The sequence below is a fragment of the Oncorhynchus keta genome, chromosome 25, assembly GCF_023373465.1.
Source record: "Oncorhynchus keta strain PuntledgeMale-10-30-2019 chromosome 25, Oket_V2, whole genome shotgun sequence".
Lineage (NCBI taxonomy): Eukaryota > Metazoa > Chordata > Actinopteri > Salmoniformes > Salmonidae > Oncorhynchus > Oncorhynchus keta.
The window spans coordinates 14,792,293-14,812,731 of NC_068445.1; the positions used below are offsets into that span (position 1 = coordinate 14,792,293).

Sequence of the window (20,439 nt, forward strand, 5' to 3'; positions counted from 1 at the left end):
AATGTCAGATTTTTGTTTTCACTGAATCTCCATTTGGATATTTGGCAAAAATTAGGCTGGGGAAATGTTAGCTAAGTTGAGGTGAGTGGTAATGACCATTTTTATTTTAGTTTGCTTATACATTAGTTGATAAGAACATTTTGCTAGTATGTTATACAAGTGGAGTTTTCTCTTCAGCCTGTCCTAATCAATGAATGTGATTTTGTTTCACTGAATCTCTGTCTGTATATTTGTTTAATTGATCTCTAGCTGGACAAGTGGAAGTGGTAACTCATTTATTAATTTGCTCGTCTATCACTGATCAGAAACATTTAGCGTGCAATAATTGAGCCTAAATCAAGTGTATTCTTTGTTCTATTGACTCATGTAGTAGCTTTATAATATATAATATAATATATGCCATTTAGCAGACGCTTTTATCCAAAGCGACTTACAGTCATGTGTGCATACATTCTACGTATGGGTGGTCCCGGGAATCGAACCCACTACCCTGGCGTTACAAGCGCCATGCTCTACCAACTGAGCTACAGAAGGACCACTATATATATATATATATATATATATATATATATTTATTTATATAGAGCGTATATAGATATTTATATAGAGCGTAGGCTATTTTCATAATGTCCCAATCCCACTGAAACTCCAAATCCTGACTCACGAAAATTCCTAACTTTATTATGTAATCTATTGGTAGCATTATCAAAGCACGCCTCGCCTATGCATGCCAAAACACCGCTATAAAATATACCCCACTTCTCTGCGCTGTCTCGTATTGCTGCCCATCTGAGAGCTTTGGTAGAGAATGTGTGATCAATTATCAGGTATGAAGGTAAGACCCAGATACAGACCACGTCAAATAAACAATAGTTTAATATCTAAACAGGGGCAGGCAATAGACAGTTCCAAGCAGGCAGGGGTCAGCAAACCAGGTGTGCCAATGGTACCGGACGGCAGGCAGGCTCAGGGTCAGTGTAAGTCAGAGGTCGGTAATCCAGAGAGGGGGCAAAGGTACAGGTCGGCAGGCAGACAAGCTCAGGGGCAGGCAGAGTGGTCAGGCAGGCGGGCTCGGAGTCAGGACTGGCAAAGGTCAAAACCAGGAGGGAGAGAGACTGGAAAAAGCAGGAGCTGAGACACAAAACACTGGTTGACTCGAACAAACAAGATGAACTGGCAACAGACAAACAGAGAACCCAGGTATAAATACACAGGGGATAATGGGGAAGAGGGGCAACACCTGGAGGGGGGTGGAGACCATCACAAAGACAGGTGAAACAGATCAGGGTGTGACGTCAACAAACGATATGAGAGTAGATATATGGACATTGTTTTTTTTATACAGGGTTGGCCCAGTTAAGATACCTTGATATTTAAACAATTTCATCTCTTCAACTCCTATTATTCATGAGCTGATCTGCTATCTGTATAATCAGTCACTCAACTTTGACAAATAGGAGATTCGGCAAGTATTCAGACCCCTAGACTTGTTCCACATTTTCATACGTCAGTCTTATTCTAAAATTGATTAAATTATATTTTCCTCATCAATCTCTACATGCAATACCACATAATGACAAAGCGGAAACAGAAATACCTTATTTACATAAGTATTCAGACCCTTCACTATGAGACTCAAAATTGAGCTCAGGTGCCTCCTGTTTCCATTGACCATCCTTGATGTTTCTACAACTTGACTGGAGTCCAACTGTGGTAAATTCAATTGATTGGAAATTATTTGGAAAGGCATACACCTGTCTATATAAGGTCCCATGGTTGCCAGTACAGAGCAAAAACCAAGCCATGAGGTCAAATACAGGTCAAATACAGATATAAAACTGTATTTTTTGTGAAGAATCAACAACAAGTGGGACACAATCATGAAGTGATTTATACGGAGACTTGATTACACACAGGTGGATTGTATTTATCATCATTAGTCATTTAGGTCAACATTGGATCATTCAGAGATCCTCACTGAACTTCTGGAGAGAGTTTGCTGCACTGAAAGAAAAGGGGCTGAATAATTTTGCACGCCCAATTTTTCAGTTTTTGATTTGTTAAAAAAGTTTGAAATATCCAATAAATGTCGTTCCACTTAATGATTGTGTCCCACTTGTTGTTGATTCTTCACAAAAAAATACAGTTTTATATCTTTATGTTTGAAGCCTGAAATGTGGCAAAAGGTCGCAAAGTTCAAGGGGGCCGAATACTTTCGCAAGGCACTGTATCTCTGTTTTGTCCGAGTTTAAAAGTAGAAAGTTTGTCTGAAACACATGCTTCTAGCGAGGGCAATTTTGGGGCTATACCATGTTTCATTGAAATGTACAGCTTTGTGTCATCTGCATAGCAGTGAAAGTTAACATCATGTTTTCGAATGACATCCCCAAGAGGTAAAATATATAGTGAAAACAATAGTGGTCCTAAAATGGAACCTTGAGGAACACCGACATTTACAGTTGTTTTGTCAGAGGACAAATCATTCACAGAGACAAACTGATATCTTTCCGACAGATAAGATCTAAACCAGGCCAGAACTTGTCTGTGTAGACCAATTTGCGTTTCCAATCTTTCCAAAAGAATGTGGTGATCGATGGTATCAAAAGCAGCACTAAGGTCTAGGAGCACGAGGACAGATGCAGAGCCTCTGTCTGATGCCATTAAAAGGTAATTTACCACCTTCACAAGTGCAGTCTCAGTGCTATGATGGGGTCTAAAACCAGACTGAAGCATTTCGTATACATTGTTCGTCTTCAGGAAGGCAGTGAGTTGCTGTGCAACAGCCTTTTCTAAAAATGTTGAGAGGAATGGAAGATTCGATATAGGCCGATAGTTTTTTATATTTTCTGGGTCAAGGTTTGGCTTTTTCAAGAGAGGCTTTATTACTGCCACTTTTAGTGAGTTTGGTACACATCCGGTGGATAGAGAGCCGTTTATTATGTTCAACATAGGAGGGCCAAGCACAGGAAGCAGCTCTTTCAGTAGTTTAGTTGGAATAGGGTCCAGTATGCAGCTTGAAGGTTTCGAGGCCATGATTTTTTTCATCATTGTGTCAAGAGATATAGTACTAAAACACTTGAGCGTCTCTCTTGATCCTAGGTCCTGGCAGAGTTGTGCAGACTCAGGACAACTGAGCTTTGAAGGAATACGCACAGATTTAAAGAGGAGTCCGTAATTTGCTTTCTAATAATCATGATCTTTTCCTCAAAGAAGTTCATGAATTTATCATGTGAAAGCCATCCTCTCTTGGGGAATGCTGCTTTTTAGTTAGCTTTGCGACAGTATCAAAAAGGAATTTCGGATTGTTCTTATTTTCCTCAATTAAGTTAGAAAAATAGGATGAACGAGCAGCAGTAAGGGCTCTTCTGTACTGCACGGTACTGTCTTTCCAAGCTAGTCGGAAGACCTCCAGTTTGGTGTAGCGCCATTTCCGTTCCAATTTTCTGGAAGCTTGCTTCAGAGCTCGGGTATTTTCTTTGTACCAGGGAGCTAGTTTCTTATGAGAAATGTTTTTAGCTTTTCCTACAGACAACAGACAACATTGGAAAGCAACAATACACAGCTCGGGATTATGTTCACAAATCTGATTGACCTTTAGCCATGTCTTCATGTGAAAGTGTGATCGGCGGTGCAGTTATGTGTGTCTGATGTCAGTGTTTTCCATACATGGGAAGCTCTCACAGAGAAAGCAGATTGACTAAAGGTGCTTTTCCTTATGGGAACTATACAGCCACCTCTCATGGCAGACCTTGTGGATCTGCTTCCATATGTTTGGGTTTTCTGTTTAACAAAAGTACTGAGCGGAGGGGGAGCCAGGCCATTTAGGATCTTGAATACAAGACATGCATCGGTGTATTGCACAAGATTTTCCAAACTCAGGAGCTCATGCTTTCTGAGGATGTAACAGTGATGATGGCTATTGGTCTTCCTATCAAGCACTTTGAGAGCCTGTTTGTAAGACAGACTGAATAGGTTTTAATGGTGTACAGCAAGGTTGGGCCCAACTAGTCAAGCAGTATGTTAAGTGGGGGAGTATCATAGATTTGAAGTATAGTTTTGCTACCTCTGTAGTCAAACAATTTCGTATAAATTGGAAATGAGCTAGGTTGAATTTGGTTATTTGAATTACCTTTTTCACCTGCTTTTTAAAAGAGAGGTTGCAATCAAGTATGATGCGAAGGTACTTAAAATCAGATACCACCTGGAGCTTCTCCCCTGACACGTAGACATCTGGCTCAGTAGCATCTGACACGCAGACAGTTTTTTTCACATTGAGATGCGAGTCACTGAGCCACTTTGTAACCATGGACCATTACAGTAGTGAGTTCTTGTGCAGCTTGTTGTTTGCTCTTTGCATTCACATATATCACTGTGTCATCCCCATACATTTGAACTTCAGACCCAGTACAGACAGAAGGCAGATCATTAATGTTCAGGCTGAACAGGAGGGGCCCCAGTATTGACCCTTGGGGCACGCCCACATCATAGCTAAGAGTAGGTGACAGCTCATTGCTCACTCTGACGCACTAAGTTCTGCCTTCAAGATATGATTTCATCCATCTCAAGGCATTGGGGGAAAAGTTGAACTTGGGCAATTTTGTGCTGATAACCTCATGGTTACCAGTATCAAAAGCCTTCCTTAGGTCCAGAAACACAGCCCCAACCACGCCCCTCCTGTCATTACTAAATATCAGTTTCACATGCTGTGAAATCTTTACATAGTAGCACAGACAAACAGGCAATGTGGAGCAGCGCCAATCTTACTTTGGGAGAACCCTGGCATAGTGACCTTGGTTTTAAACGCTTTAAATGGGCACTTCCGAATTTTGTATTTCCCGGCACTCTCTGGATAATTCTGAATCATTCCCACTATGGAAACTTGGTAGATTTTCTGTAAAATATGAATCCCTACCTGACATGGTCCTCAGTGGCATCCTGGGAATGTACAGGGAACAAGACAAAGGTCCCCTAGAGAACGTTCCCTTGGGACAATCACGCAGCCTTCTTAGAATGTTCTCAGAAATTCAGTGGGATAACGTTGCGCAAAAACCCTTAAGAGACCTAATGGGAACGTCACTGAATGTCCTCATGATATCTCCTGTTTGCTGGGTGGACATCTGGCGTTAACATTGCCCTAAAGAACTCCCTAAACTGACACATAAGTATGACAAGCATGTCATTGATGAATGGCGGAACATCAGACTGGCTGTACGATGGTTATTTGCTTACATAATGAAAGATTGCATCTGTTTGAGATTGCATTTATGGTATTACAGTTTTCAGTATTTGTCTCTGCAGTGATTCGTCTGTACGGAGCCAGAGATGTGAAGGAAAAGTGGATCAGGGGCCTGATTGTAACCCCTGAACAGGTGGGCCTGCCTGTGGAGTGGGTCTTACTGGGAATAGGGCACTGGGTTGCCCTCAAAACCAGGTCAAATTAGGATGGGGAGCCTCATGACAATGCCGACGGCTGTATTATCAAATCAAATACAATTTTATTTGTCGCGTACACATAGCTTGCAGATATTATCGCGAGTGTAGCGAAAATCTTATCTTCCTTGCTCCTACAGTGCAGTAATACCTAACAATTCATGCAAATCCCCCAAATAAAAATAATACAGTAACACTTTACTTGACACCTGGTCATAACCATGTCATAATATGTCTTAACAGCTGACATAACTTGTCCTAACCTGTCATAATATTGTCATAACACTGTCATGACCCATATACTTACACCTGTTGTGACATATATTGCTCTAATTTATGGCTGGTTATGACACCTACATAAGCGTGTCAAAACCCACATTTATTCAAATTTGCCAAGAAGTTTCCTTTTGTTTGAAAGTTTGTCTCTTAAATCCTTTGTATTTTCAGCATATTTTAAATAACTCGTAGAAAATACTCTTTATGACACTATCATGAAGCATTATGACCATACTGTGTCACTTTACTTGGACTAAGAAAATACACTTTATGACACTGTCAAGAAGCATTATGACCACCATAATCATATAAGCCAGATAGGCCTATCACGTACATGCACTTATATCAGTCATCAGTCACAAAGAGGGTGTCTTGTCCCGCTCCTAAAATCTGCTCCCAGTCATCAGCAACAGAGCATTGGGGTAGGACAATGTCTGACATCAATGTGTGCACAATTACAATGATGCTTTAACATGATCAATAAAATAATCTATTTCATAAACGTACTATTGACACATAGACTATGGTATAATGGAATGTTTAGCCTTTTGTAATAGGTTTTGTGTGTTTTGACACTCTTATGTAGGTGTCATAACCAGCCATAAAATAACACAGTATACTATGTCACAACAGGTGATGACAGTGTTATGACCATATATTATTAACACTTATTTGAACTCTTATGACATGGTATGATGCTGGGTGTCAAGTAAAGTGTTACCGTCTATACCATATGTATGTATGTGTCTGTGTGTATATATATTTATATTAGAGGTCGACCGATTATGATTTTTTTAACGCCGATACCGATACCAATTGTTGGAGGACCAAAAAAGCCGATGCCGATGAATCGGCCGATTAAAAAAAATAATAATAAAAAATAACAAAATTGTAATAATGACAATTACAACAATACTGAATTAACACTTAATTTAACTTAATATAAAACATAAATACAATCAATTTAGCATCAAATAAATAATGAAACATGTTCAATTTGGTTTCAATAATGCAAAAACAAAGTGTTGGAGAAGAATGTAAATAATTGTTTTACATGGCACATATTGCAAACGTTTAAATTTCTTGCTCGGAACATGAGAGCATATGAAAGCTCTCAGGTAAGAAGTTTTAGGTTGTATTTATTATAAGGTTATTTCTCTCTATACAATTTGTATTTCATATACAGTGGGGCAAAAAAGTATTTAGTCAGCCACCAATTGTGCAAGTTCTCCCACTTAAAAAGATGAGAGAGGCCTGTAATTTTCATCATAGGTACACTTCAACAATGACAGACAAAATTAGGGAAAAAAATCCAGATAATCACATTGTAGGATTTTTAATGAATTTATTTGCAAATTATGGTGGAAACTAGCTAGCCATTTCACATCGTTTAAACCAGCCTAATCTCGGGAGTTGATAGTCTTGAAGTCATAAACAGCTCAATGCTTGAATCATTGCGAAGAGCTGCTGGCAAAACGCACGGAAGTGCTGTTTGAATGAATGCGTACGAGCCTGCTGCTGCCTACATTGCTCAGTCAGACTGCTCTATCAAATATGGTCATTAATATGGTCGAATCTGGAAACGTATAATTTCGAAAACAAAACGTTTATTCTTTCAGTGAAATGCGGAATCGTTCTGTATTTTATCTAACGGGTGGCATCCCTAAGTCTAAATATTGCTGTTACATTGTCATAATTATGTACAATTCTGGCAAATTAATTACGGTCTTTGTTAGGAATAAATGGACTTCACACAGTTCGCAACGAGCCAGACGGCCCAAACTGCTGCATATACCCTGATTGCTTGCACGGAACTCAAGAGCAGTGACACAATTTCCCCAATTCTAAGAAATTCATGTTAGCAGGCAATATTAACTAAATTATCAGGTTTAAAAAATATGTACTTGTGTATTGGTTTTAAAGAAAGGCATTGATGTTTATGGTTAGGTTTGGTGCAACGACAGTGCTAAATCATCACCCGTTTGGCGAAGTAGTCTGTGATTCGATGAGAAATTAACGGGCACCGCATCGATTATAGGCAACGCAGGACACGCTAGATAAACTAGTAATATCATCAACCATGTGTAGTTAACTAGTGATTATGTGAAGATTGATTGTTTTTTATAAGTTTAATGCTAGCTAGCAACTTACCTTGGCTTCTTGCTGCCCTCGCGTAACAGGTAGTCAGCCTGCCACACAGGCTCCTCGTGGAGTGCAATGTAAGGCAGGTGATTAGTGCATTGGACTAGTAACCGTAAGGTTGCTAAAAAATAATCCCAGAGCTGACAAGGTAAAAATCTGTCGTTCTGGCCCTGAACAAGGCAATTAACCCACCGTTCCTAGGCCGTCATTGAAAATAAGAATGTGTTCTTAACTGACTTGCCGAGTTAAATAAAGGTGTAAAAAAATGGCCAAATTGGTGTCCAAAAATACCGATTTCCGATTGTTATGAAAACTTGAAATCGGCCCTAATTAATCGGCCATTACGATTAATCGGTCGATCTCTACTCTAAGGACACGGTTAGGGAAGCCATCTGGGCCAGCAGCCTTGTGAGGGTTAACACACTTAAATGTCTTACTCATGTCGGCCTGGGAGAATGAGAGGTCAGTTCTCGTGAGCGGCGGTGGCCCACGTCGGCGGCGGTGGCCCGGGTCGGCGGCGCTATGTTTTCTTCGAAGTGGACGAAGAAGGTGTTTAGCTTCTCCGGGAGCAAGGTGTTGGTGTCCTCGATGTGGCTGGTTTTCACTTTATATTCTGGGTCCATGACATGGCTGGTTTTCCCTTTATTATCCGTGGAATTATTTTTCATCTTCATACAATCATCGATACAATCATTCACTTTACATTGGATGATTTTTCAAATGTATTTTAACAACCATAGTGGTACTTGTCCACAAATAGTATTTTATTATCACAGAAAATGCACTAATATGGTGAATTAAAGTCAGGCTAAGCTACATTTAACACTGTTTACTTGATTTTTAGGGCCTGCCATTATTCAGTCACTCAGTTATGACTGAAAAAATAAGGCTTAGAGAGAAGATCAAACAAGCACAGGGGAGGGGGTTGCTGACTGGAGCGGGTTGCTGACTGGAGCGGGCCAGGGGGCAAGGGCTGCCATGAGTGTGTGTGACAAAAGTAAGAGAGGCCATGGCTTCCTGTGGCAGTGTGGGGTGGAGGTGGTCAGGTGGTGGGGCATTGGTATGCAAAATACACGTTAGTTCGACACTCAAACCTTGCCTGGAGAGAAGTGAGATGGATGGCAGGTGCAGCACCTGAGAGCTGCTTCTCTCACACACTGTCAGCTCCAGTCTTTGGGCCAATCCATCTTCCCTGCCCTGGTGCCTCGATACCTCCTCCTGCCTCCCCAGCCAGCACTGCCTAAGCACAGTCACTGACCGCTATGGTTCTTGCTCTGAACCACTGTTAAGAAAAATCCCTCCTCCCTCTCATCACCGTGGGGTTTCCCCCTTAGATCCCAGAGGGCCTGGGGAGAAAAGGCAGATAGGTACTTTTGTAACAGTTAGTTTTGATTAGGTAAACCCCACACCACCAGGCTCAACACTAGCATGAGTGGGTATATTTAGAATGCCATTACCAGATGAACTGTTCTCAGATATTTTCTCATTACTTATTACAAGAAGCGTGTCATCAGGGTTACACCTTTTTTCATTATAGATGCCAATTCGTTGATGGCAAATAATAGCATTGTTCTGTTTACCACTATGACCCCAGCAAATCCTTATGAGTCAGAATAAGGATTATGCTGTGACCTGCCCCTATAGTAACTGCTAAACTAATGGAAGTTCATGTGAAGACATGATGTTATAGTTTTTATAACATCTCCTGGTACTGTTGGTATATTACTATACCTTTATCCCAGAGGTTGTAGAGGCCTCAAGGTTACCTGACATCCTGGCTCTAGGAGTGTTGTTGTGGTCAGGAAAGATGGGTGGTGACAGGCATGTCCCCTTCTACCCAGTCGCCTTCACCCCCACTCACAGTCCCTGTCCCCCTGTTAATCTGTGGCTGCTGCTCCACTCCCGCTCTCCCCTCAGAGCCTGTCAGTCCTGCTCCTCTCACAGCCTGTCCGTCTCCTGTGCATTTGCTCCTGCTTTCCCCCTGGGAACCTGCTGGTTGTTGCTAACAATATAGTGAGGGCCCCTCCCTGTCCCCTCTGTGCCACTTACTCTAATGGATGAACAGTACAGAGAGAGGCAGGTCACCTTCACCTTCACACAAACACACACACACACACACACACACACACACACACACACACACACACACACACACACACACACACACACACACACACACACACACACACACACACACACACACACACACACACACACACACACACACACACACACACACACACACACAATAGGTGTTAGTTACTCCACTATCAGCATGTACTACTGTACTGCCCCGGAATTGAAATTTTGCAACTCTTTTTAGATTATCCCAAGATATTTCCTGATTTACATCCATCCAGCCCCTTTGGGGATGTGTAATTCTCCTTTGATCGCCAAACTTTCCTTTGCCAGTCTAGTAAGTACTGTTAGCACTTTTGTCGGATAGAGATTGTAGCAGTAACATGGCAGGATCAGTGAAATCTTACTGAAATGTCTGAGTCCCTGTCTCACACGTGCCACAAGTATGTCCCCTCATGTTGACAGAGAGAAGGAGGGAGAGGAGGGGGAGGGAGAGGGAGAGGGAGAGGGAGAGGGAGAGGGGGGAGAGGGAGAGAAGGGAGAGGGAGAGGAGACAGAGGGAGAGCCGAAGGCATTGGGTCATTTCTGTGCGCCATGTGGCAGCATCACAGGACGATTTCAGCAACCTCCATGCCAAGATTAGTGCTCCCTTGAGCCTTCAAACCAGTACTCCTGATTACATCTTGGAAGAGCTGTATGTGCAGATGTTCAAGCACACATATACAAACACACACCACACATGCACACTTACAAAACACCCACAACTACACACATAGGCAAATAACATTAACTAAAACAAATGCGTTTTTAAACGGGATGAGTACGTACGCATGGCAGTAGCATGAGTATAGCATCTGTCCATATGACCTTGAATGTCCCACAGGAGGTGGAGTAGAGAGGATCAGATGGATGCTCATATCATAGATTACCTCTCCCCAGAGACACATAATGTGCTCACTGTTGTTTTACTGCCAGAATGTATGTCTGAAAGAGTCAGGGATAAACCCATGAGCAGCATTAGGCTACACATGACATGCATGCACATGATAATACTACACGGACGATGTTACGCACTATTAGGAATATTTTTTATGAAGAAACAACTTGCTGGTGCTCCGTTTATATAGATCATTAAGCTGGAAGAATTGAATTTGAAAAATACTTTGAGTGGCTCTAAAGAAAGACGAGGTCAACGAGTGCAGTGTTGTTATCCTGTGCATTGGTAGAGGATGGAAAGTAGGATGCCTCTCCGGTACAACACTATGAATGTTTTCATGTATATATCTGACCTCTTCCACTCATATGCTATGCTACTTCTGGTAGGACATTTTACACTAGCCATTAATACCAGGGTAATATTTTCAATTAGCATTAGGCTCTCTGTTGTTGTACTCTGTGTTCAGCTGCATTAGATAATGCTTATCATTTACAAATGAGAGGCCAGCAGGCCAACAAGCCATTAGTGCACTACGAATAATTTGTGTACAAGACAGGACCAAAGATGCCCATAGTATATGAAGAATACTAAACACTCAAAATGCATATTTCCTCTGGCTATTGAAACCTATCCTATGGGGTTTGCTCAAGACTCTTAAATTATAGGGATTTGCTACGAGCAAAGTGGTCTTTGATTGACTGAAGGGCTTAGGGAATGAATAATTTCATGGCCCCAAGCTATGAGAGGCCAACGTCATACTAGCTAGGTCCAGTGGAGATGGACTTACTGCTAGGTGTACAATTTAGAGTTGGCGGTATTTGTCTTATACATTTTTCTTGTCTTCATTCACAGAGCGATTGTAAAGAAGGGAGTGTCGTTTCGCACAGCAACACCTAGTAACTCGTTGCTGTGGGATATCACTCTGGACGCTGGAGCAGATGGCACCATCGCTGTTGTTTGTCAGAGGAAATCTGCCATACTGGGAAAAAGGCAAGTCTGCTGAAAATGCACAACAATCCCCCAATTTACTATCAGTGAACTCCATTAAACTCACTGTGTTCAACCACTGGATCATGGATGGACCATTCACATCTGGGTTTGGCTGCTCATAGACAAATTTAAACACACTTCTGAATGTTAAGAAGTGATATTATGTCATGGGTTGTTAGATAATGTATTGTAATAATAGTGTACATGCTACTGGGGCTTAATGATTTAAATTTTGCCTGAGGGAGTGAAAAATATTCTGCAAAGTAGTATGAGTAGGATAATGCCTCAGAATAAATACCACCCACACACGATGCCATTTTGACCGAGGCTTAGCCTATCTGACCTGACAAGACACCGTATGCTATCCAAGCACAAAACTGCTGCTGGGAAAAGCTTAAGTAAATCTGCTTTTAAAAAGGCCACTGTCCTCACACCTTATTAAGTAGAGCTACCTCTTAACCTTTTATGCAGTGGGCTAAATCAGGGTCACGCGGAGTGTTTCTTGGTAGTCTTAAACAAATCTACTTTGAAACAAAAGTATACACCTCACACACATAGTTATGGGCTTAGAAAAAAGAAGACACCTGTACAATGTCAGATATAGAGTTGAAGTGTATTCCATTTTGAGTTTGCATCTCAATATGAGACATAATATGAATCACAGAAGACTGAAATATAACAAAACCATTTGACATAGGAACACCTTTGTTAAAAAAATGTGTCATGTTTATTAATTATGAATTATGAAAAATATGAACATTCCACCAATGAGGCCACCAGAGGGCAATTTGGTAATTTGACTGCAGGAAAGGGCTACGTCAATCTCTGGAAATGTCTAATTGCTTATCTATAGTTCACATGAAATCGTTGAAAAGTATTTCTGTCCCCTATTTAGAATATTACAGTTTTTTTGTATCCCTTACATTATGTTAGTGCTTTTGGAAAACAATTAAACAAGGATTAACATTAAACATTAGCTAGCCCCAGTCAATGTGAAGATGTGGCTTTGTTGATAATACTCCTTTCGTTCCTAGAAGCTAAACTTGTATGTCCTTTTAAGTCTGTGGGATATTATTCTGGTACCATTGCTGCTGTCACAAATATATCTAGAGTCATGGTCCTCTTTCTGAAGGGTAACCTTTTCCTTGCTTGAGGACAATACCCCAGATGTAGGAACCTGTCCATGCTGGAACAGGACCTTCAATTGACATTCCATGTAACTGGCCAACTCTGTGGCTAGGATGACCTTTAGATGATCTGGTGTGGCTCCAGGTATTTGTAGTCTATGAGAAGTTCCCATGAAATCAAATGTGGCACTTCATTTGTCATTTGTCATTTTAATTGAAGCATGTTGTTGTCCATGATTGAATTGAGCTGGGTTGACCTCATTTTCCTGTTTTCCCTATGTGATGGTATTAGTTCATTGTTTATCAAACCCGTTTTGGGGAACATATTTGTGGATGCAAAATCGTTTGTTAGGGCTAATCCATCTTAAAATGTCATAATTTACTAGACCCCCTGTAGGGGCTGTCTAATGTCACACCACTTTGGGGATTTCATGGACTTTGTCTCTCAGTTTCCTATAGTGGCTATGGAGGCTACATGCAAGCTATGGCACGTCTCATGTGAACTCTTATATTTGTATGCATTAGATATTTTTTGTTAGGGAAAATCAGTGTTTTTTATATATTGTTGCATTATATGTTCAAGTCAGGGAATAGGCCGATTTAAATCTCAGTGCTTGTGTGGTTCAGTGGTTACAGCTGCTGACCCCGAAAGAAATATGCCAGACACTGCCCTTTGAATTTTTGGAGGAACTAGTACTTTTTTAGTTACTCTCCGTGGGCTGTACTTGTACGCATACTGACACCGCATGTGCGAGCAAGGAGGCCTACAAATCTGACTCCGTTACACCAGCTCTGTCAGGAGGAATGGGCCAAAATTCACCCAACTTATTGTGGGGAGCTTGTGGAAGGCTACCCGAAACGTTTGACCCAAGTTCAACAATTTAAAGGCAATGCTACCAAATACTAATAGAGTATGTAAACTTCTGATCCACTGGGAATGTGATGAAAGAAATAAAAGCTGAAATAAATAATTATCTCTACTATTATTCTGACATTTCACATTCTTAAATGTAAATCTAGGCCTAGCGTTTGAGAGAGCGAGAAAGAACATTATTTTGATATCAGGCCTGATCCCAATGTCTTGACTGCCCCCGCATTGAGAGAAAGAGAACAGCTAATTCGTGAGACTCATTTGAATTTTCTGATGCAACAGGAAAATTCTCTGTGACAAGAGTGATCAAGTTAAGATCCAACATCTCTACTGGACTGCCTTAATTGAAAGTAAGTGGGCCTGTTCCTATTCAGTAGTGTGGTTCACAGGGAGTTGCAATGACAAAGAATACAATTGAGACTTTGTATTGTTGAAGTTCCAGCAGCACAATATTCCAGCTGGGCAATATTATGAGTTTAGGGAGATCTCATGAGTTCATGACAGCTCGCTTGACTCTTGAGTTCAAAGTCCATAGTTAAAAGCTATCTTAACACCATCACTGCACTTACCCATTCTTGTCAATCCCTGTTAATGATAATAATCTAACATACTTTCAGTTAAAACAGGCCTAACGCTCTCTGAAACGCTTTACAGATGTTTCACTTTAGAGACTTTGGACAGATTCATCAGATTAGAGGGGATCCTATCCTAGTCCTATTCAAGGCATTCTATTGTACATTGAGAGGATCAGGCTATCAGAAAAATGTACTGCTATGAGCTGAGTATCTATCCTATTTAGCCCATGCGTACATCCACCTTTAGCCTTGCGCCTGCAGTGGCACGTGTGTCTGTTTAGAGTTAATAGGTTTCAGTGGAGGGAGATTGCTCATCTCATTAATCAAATCCCCGATGCTCAATTGCCATGCTCGACTGGTCATACCTTACATGTGCACAAACAAAGTGATTACTTTAGAGTAGCAGGACATTTATGTTAGAGCATTAATTGACACCCTCGGTGTGGATAATCTTGTTTCATGCTACCGATGGCTTTGGAAGGAAAATCCCATCTTTTGTTGTTATTTGGATGAAGGACAAAAGACCAAGGAATTAAGTCATTATTATTATTGCATGACGAACGAGACAACAATTAAATGAGTGTTTTTTTATTATCCATATTGTTAAGGAATATGTAGTTTAGACAGCACACTACAGCTCACAACCACTTCCACACTTCATTCCCCCAGGGGGCAGCTCCAACCTTGTCCAGGTGGTGAGCCTGGTTGATAAGCACATCAGGTGCTGCCAAATAGGTGATCGTCAGGCAGTGTCCCAGCTTACAAGCCATGAGCCTGCTAGGGCTGTTGCGGTGATGGTATTACCACCACATTGGTGGTCATGAGTCATGAAGGCATTCAAATTCCATGTGACCGTTTAGTCACTGTAATTAGGCATCTCCAAGCTTCGATGCTGCTGATGGTCATTAGTAGCCTACCAAACTTGATAACTGCCTGGTACTCAGCACTCTATTGTCCCTCTTATCACTATGACATCAATGAAAATGTATTTGAAAATCTAATCAAACACTTCATGAGAACCCATGAGCTCATGTTGTGCTACATTTCTATAGGCTATGCTATTGCAGGAGAAAACAGTGATGGCCTCTACTAAAAAGAGAAGGATCAGCTTTCTATAGACTAGGCCTACTATATTTATTTCTCAACTTTCCTAATATTAATCACATTGCTTGTCTTTACAACAGGAGTATAGCCTACCATTCGCTATTTAAGTGCAGAAATTACACGCATGTTTCGATACAGGTGCATGTTAATGGTCCATTCTAAATCAAAACAAATTTCACACATATATTATTTAGTATGTAAAGACAAGATTGAATCAAGAATAGTCTGATGGGTGAAAATATTAGCCTATCACTTGTGAATTATATATTATCACTTGTGAATGATGCCCAGCATAAGAAACAATGCCTTTTTTTGTGCAACTTTTTCGAATCATAGTCACACACCTCATGAATCATAGTCGCCCATAGGCCTATATGTTTTCATAAGGTTTGTATCACAACTAAAAGTGGCCAAATAACTTCTTAAAAATAAGCACATTAATTGGCTTTAGAAGGGGTGTTGAGCCCAACTAGCATACATAAGCAGCGCGTGAGGTTCAAGTTTAGGAAGATCCTTTTCACCGTAAAAATGCACCTTTATATTGGAAGCATTACATGCATTTTTTTTTTTTTTTTTCATTTCACCTTTATTTAACCAGGTAGGCTAGTTGAGAACAAGTTCTCATTTGCAACTGCGACCTGGCCAAGATAAAGCATAGCAGTGTGAACAGACAACACAGAGTTACACATGGAGTAAACAATTAGCAAGTCAATAACACAGTAGAAAAAAATGGGCAGTCTATATACAATGTGTGCAAAAGGCATGAGGAGGTAGGCGAATAATACAATTTTGCAGATTAACACTGGAGTGATAAATGATCAGATGGGCATGTACAGGTAGAGATATTGGTGTGCAAAAGAGCAGAAAAGTAAATAAATAAAAACAGTATAAAAACAGTATGGGAATGAGGTAGGTGAAAAAGGGTGAGCTATTTACCTATACACTATGTACAGCTGCAGCGATCGGTTAGCTGCTCGGATAGCTGATGTTTGAAGTTGGAGAAGGAGATAAAAGTCTCCAACTTCAGCGATTTTTGCAATTCGTTCCAGTCACAGGCAGCAGAGTACTGGAACGAAAGGCGGCCAAATGAGGTGTTGGCTTTAGGGATGATCAGTGAGATACACCTGCTGGAGCGCGTGCTACGGATGGGTGTTGCCATCGTGACCAGTGAACTGAGATAAGGCGGAGCTTTACCTAGCATGGACTTGTAGATGACCTGGAGCCAGTGGGTCTGGCGACGAATATGTAGTGAGGGCCAGCCGACTAGAGCATACAAGTCGCAGTGGTGGGTGGTATAAGGTGCTTTAGTGACAAAACGGATGGCACTGTGATAGACTGCATCCAGTTTGCTGAGTAGAGTGTTGGAAGCCATTTTGTAGATGACATCACCGAAGTCGAGGATCGGTAGGATAGTCAGTTTTACTAGGGTAAGCTTGGCAGCGTGAGTGAAGGAGGCTTTGTTGCGGAATAGAAAGCCGACTCTGGATTTGATTTTTGATTGGAGATGTTTGATGTGAGTCTGGAAGGAGAGTTTGCAGTCTAGCCAGACACCTAGGTACTTATAGATGTCCACATATTCAAGGTTGGAACCATCCAGGGTGGTGATGCTAGTCGGGCATGCGGGTGCAGGCAGCGATCGGTTGAAAAGCATGCATTTGGTTTTACTCGCGTTTAAGAGCAGTTGGAGGCCACGGAAGGAGTGCTGTATGGCATTGAAGCTCGTTTGGAGGTTTGATAGCACAGTGTCCAATGACGGGCCGAAAGTATATAGAATGGTGTCGTCTGCGTAGAGGTGGATCAGGGAATCGCCCGCAGCAAGAGCAACATCATTGATATATACAGAGAAAAGAGTCGGCCCGAGAATTGAACCCTGTGGCACCCCCATAGAGACTGCCAGAGGACCGGACAGCTTGCCCTCTGATTTGACACACTGAACTCTGTCTGCAAAGTAATTGGTGAACCAGGCAAGGCAGTCATCCGAAAAACCGAGGCTGTTGAGTCTGCCGATAAGAATTTGGTGATTGACAGAGTCGAAAGCCTTGGCGAGGTCGATGAAGACGGCTGCACAGTACTGTCTTTTATCGATGGCGGTTATGATATCATTTAGTACCTTGAGTGTGGCTGAGGTGCACTCGTGACCGGCTCGGAAACCAGATTGCACAGCGGAGAAGGTACAGTGGGATTCGAGATGGTCAGTGACCTGTTTGTTGACTTGGCTTTCGAAGACCTTAGATAGACAGGGCAGGATGGATATAGGTCTATAGCAGTTTGGGTCCAGGGTGTCTCCCCCTTTGAAGAGGGGGATGACTGCGGCAGCTTTCAATCCTTGGGGATCTCAGACGATATGAAAGAGAGGTTGAACAGGCTGGTAATAGGGGTTGCGACAATGGCGGCAGATAGTTTCAGAAATAGCGGGTCCAGATTGTCAAGCCCAGCTGATTTGTACGGGTCCAGGTTTTGCAGCTCTTTCAGAACATCTGCTATCTGGATTTGGGTAAAGGAGAACCTGGAGAGGCTTGGGTGAGGAACTAGGGGGGCGGAGCTGTTGGCCGAGGTTGGAGTAGCCAGGCGGAAGGCATGGCCAGCCGTTGAGAAGTGCTTATTGAAGTTTTCGATAATCATGGATTTATCGGTGGAGACCGTGTTTCCTAGCCTCAGTGCAGTGGGCAGCTGGGAGGAGGTGCTCTTGTTCTCCATGGACTTCACAGTGTCCCAGAACTTTTGGAGTTGGAGCTACAGGATGCAAACTTCTGCCTGAAGAAGCTGGCCTTAGCTTTCCTGACTGACTGCGTGTATTGGTTCCTGACTTCCCTGAACAGTTGCATATCACGGGGCTATTCGATGCTATTGCAGTCCGCCACAGGATGTTTTTGTGCTGGTCGAGGGCAGTCAGGTCTGGAGTGAACCAAGGGCTGTATCTGTTCTTGGTTCTGCATTTTTTGAACAGAGCATACTTATCTAAAATGGTGAGGAAGTTACTTTTAAAGAATGACCAGGCATCCTCAACTGACGGGATGAGGTCAATGTCCTTCCAGGATACACGGGCCAGGTCGATTAGAAAGGCCTGCTCACAGAAGTGTTTTAGGGAGCGTTTGACAGTGATGAGGGGTGGACTGCGGCTCCGTGGCGGATACAGGCGATGAGGCAGTGATCGCTGAGATCCTGGTTGAAGACAGCGGAGGTATATTTGGAGGGCCAGTTGGTCAGGATGACGTCTATGAGGGTGCCCTTGTTTACAGAGTTAGGGTTGTACCTGGTGGGTTCCTTGATGATTTGAGTGAGATTGAGGGCATCTAGCTTAGATTGTAGGACTGCCGGGGTGTTAAGCATATCCCAGTTTAGGTCACCTAACAGAACAAACTCTGAAGCTAGATGGGGGGCGATCAATTCACAAAGGTGTCCAGGGCACAGCTGGGAGCTGAATGGGGGTCGGTAGCAGGCGGCAACAGTGAGAGACTTGTTTCTGGAGAGAGTAATTTTCAAAATTAGTAGTTCAAACTGTTTGGGTATGGACCTGGAAAGTATGACATTACTTTGCAGGCTATCTCTGCAGTAGACTGCGACTCCGCCCCCTTTGGCAGTTCTATCTTGACGGAAGATGTTATAGTTGGGTATGGAAATCTCGCATAATTGCATTTGCTTTCACTTTTGATAATGGTGTTTTCTGCTAATGAAACAATCACGCTTATAGCCTACTACTTAATATGTGTGCATTGCTGCCCTTATAATGTGAAGAAATAACTGAATAGTTTATCAACATTTTAATCTAAACGTTCTGATCTGTTGCCTCAGCCACATTGCGTAAAAATTTTTTTTTTATGTTAGTGGTTGTATTCATTTGGGATCCATCGCATCCCACAGCCTCAGGCTGGTAGTTTGTTTGTTTTTTAGTTTGTGCATGCCTTTGATATTTTTCATTTTTGTACATACAGTATTTATGTTTTGTCACCAGCTGAACAAATAATAATCCGCTTGGACTGACCGACCAAGAGATCAACAGAGACAGGGCTGGCCCTGAACCAATGTAAGGTTGCTGTTTCCCTGGGGACATGTACATTGAACACCTAGGCACATACGCTGATTTACCCCATAGCTGCACATCTTAAATCAGGTTACAGAGCATTTAAATAGAACAAAGACCTCTAGACTTTGCGAGTGCAACCATATGAACAGGATAGTTAATGGTTTCTTAACAATATGTATGAAAACACTTTGACAATGCTGATCTTTTTTCTGTAATTGGTACAATTATTGTAATGTGTACAAATCAATGTAATCCATTTTAATGTATACTTTAGGGCAGAGTGCCCCAACTGGCGGGCCACGGGCAAAATTTGGTCCACAGGTGATTTTATAAACTGCTTTCAGAAAGTATTCATACCTATTGACTTATTCCACATTTTGTGTTACAGCCCGAATTCAAAATTGATTAAACACAATCCCCCATGGTGACAGAGTGAAAATATGTTTTTAGGAATTGTAGCAAATGTATTGAAAATGAAATAAAGTATTCACATTAAAATACTGTTGTAGTTTGTGTCTCTATTTTTGTTTAATGTGCTAAGATGATTTAATTACAGTAAATCTATTTTTTTGTTGTCTTTACATATGGTGTGTAGAATTTTTTTAAAGCTCTTAGAGAACTCGTTAGAAGGTGCTTTGTGCTTGCATTCGACTTTGAAGGCAACACGCACGGTACATTTGAAAAGATTTGACAGTTGGTTGTGTGCAAATGTAAGGGCTTGAGGTGGGGAAGAAGGAGGTGTGCTGGATACAGGACTGCCTTGAGAGTGAGTGGAGCAGGTTCTATTCAGTAGTGCGTTTCATAGGGAGTTGCAAAGGAATAGAAATTATACTTTGTATTGTCAAAGTTCCAGCTGCGCAATATTATGAGTCAAGTGAGATCTC

At 41.7% G+C, this 20,439-nt stretch overlaps 1 protein-coding gene across 1 annotated transcript in view; it reads left to right on the forward strand.

The window, feature by feature from the left end:
• LOC118357850 (transmembrane protein 132D-like) overlaps window positions 1-20,439 on the forward strand; it is a 50,048-nt gene that overhangs the window by 17,875 nt on the left and 11,734 nt on the right. Inside the window, exon 3 of the mRNA XM_035735165.2 lies at window positions 11,717-11,854. Coding sequence (XP_035591058.1) covers window positions 11,717-11,854 — 138 coding nt within the window. The remainder of the gene's footprint in view (window positions 1-11,716; window positions 11,855-20,439) is intronic.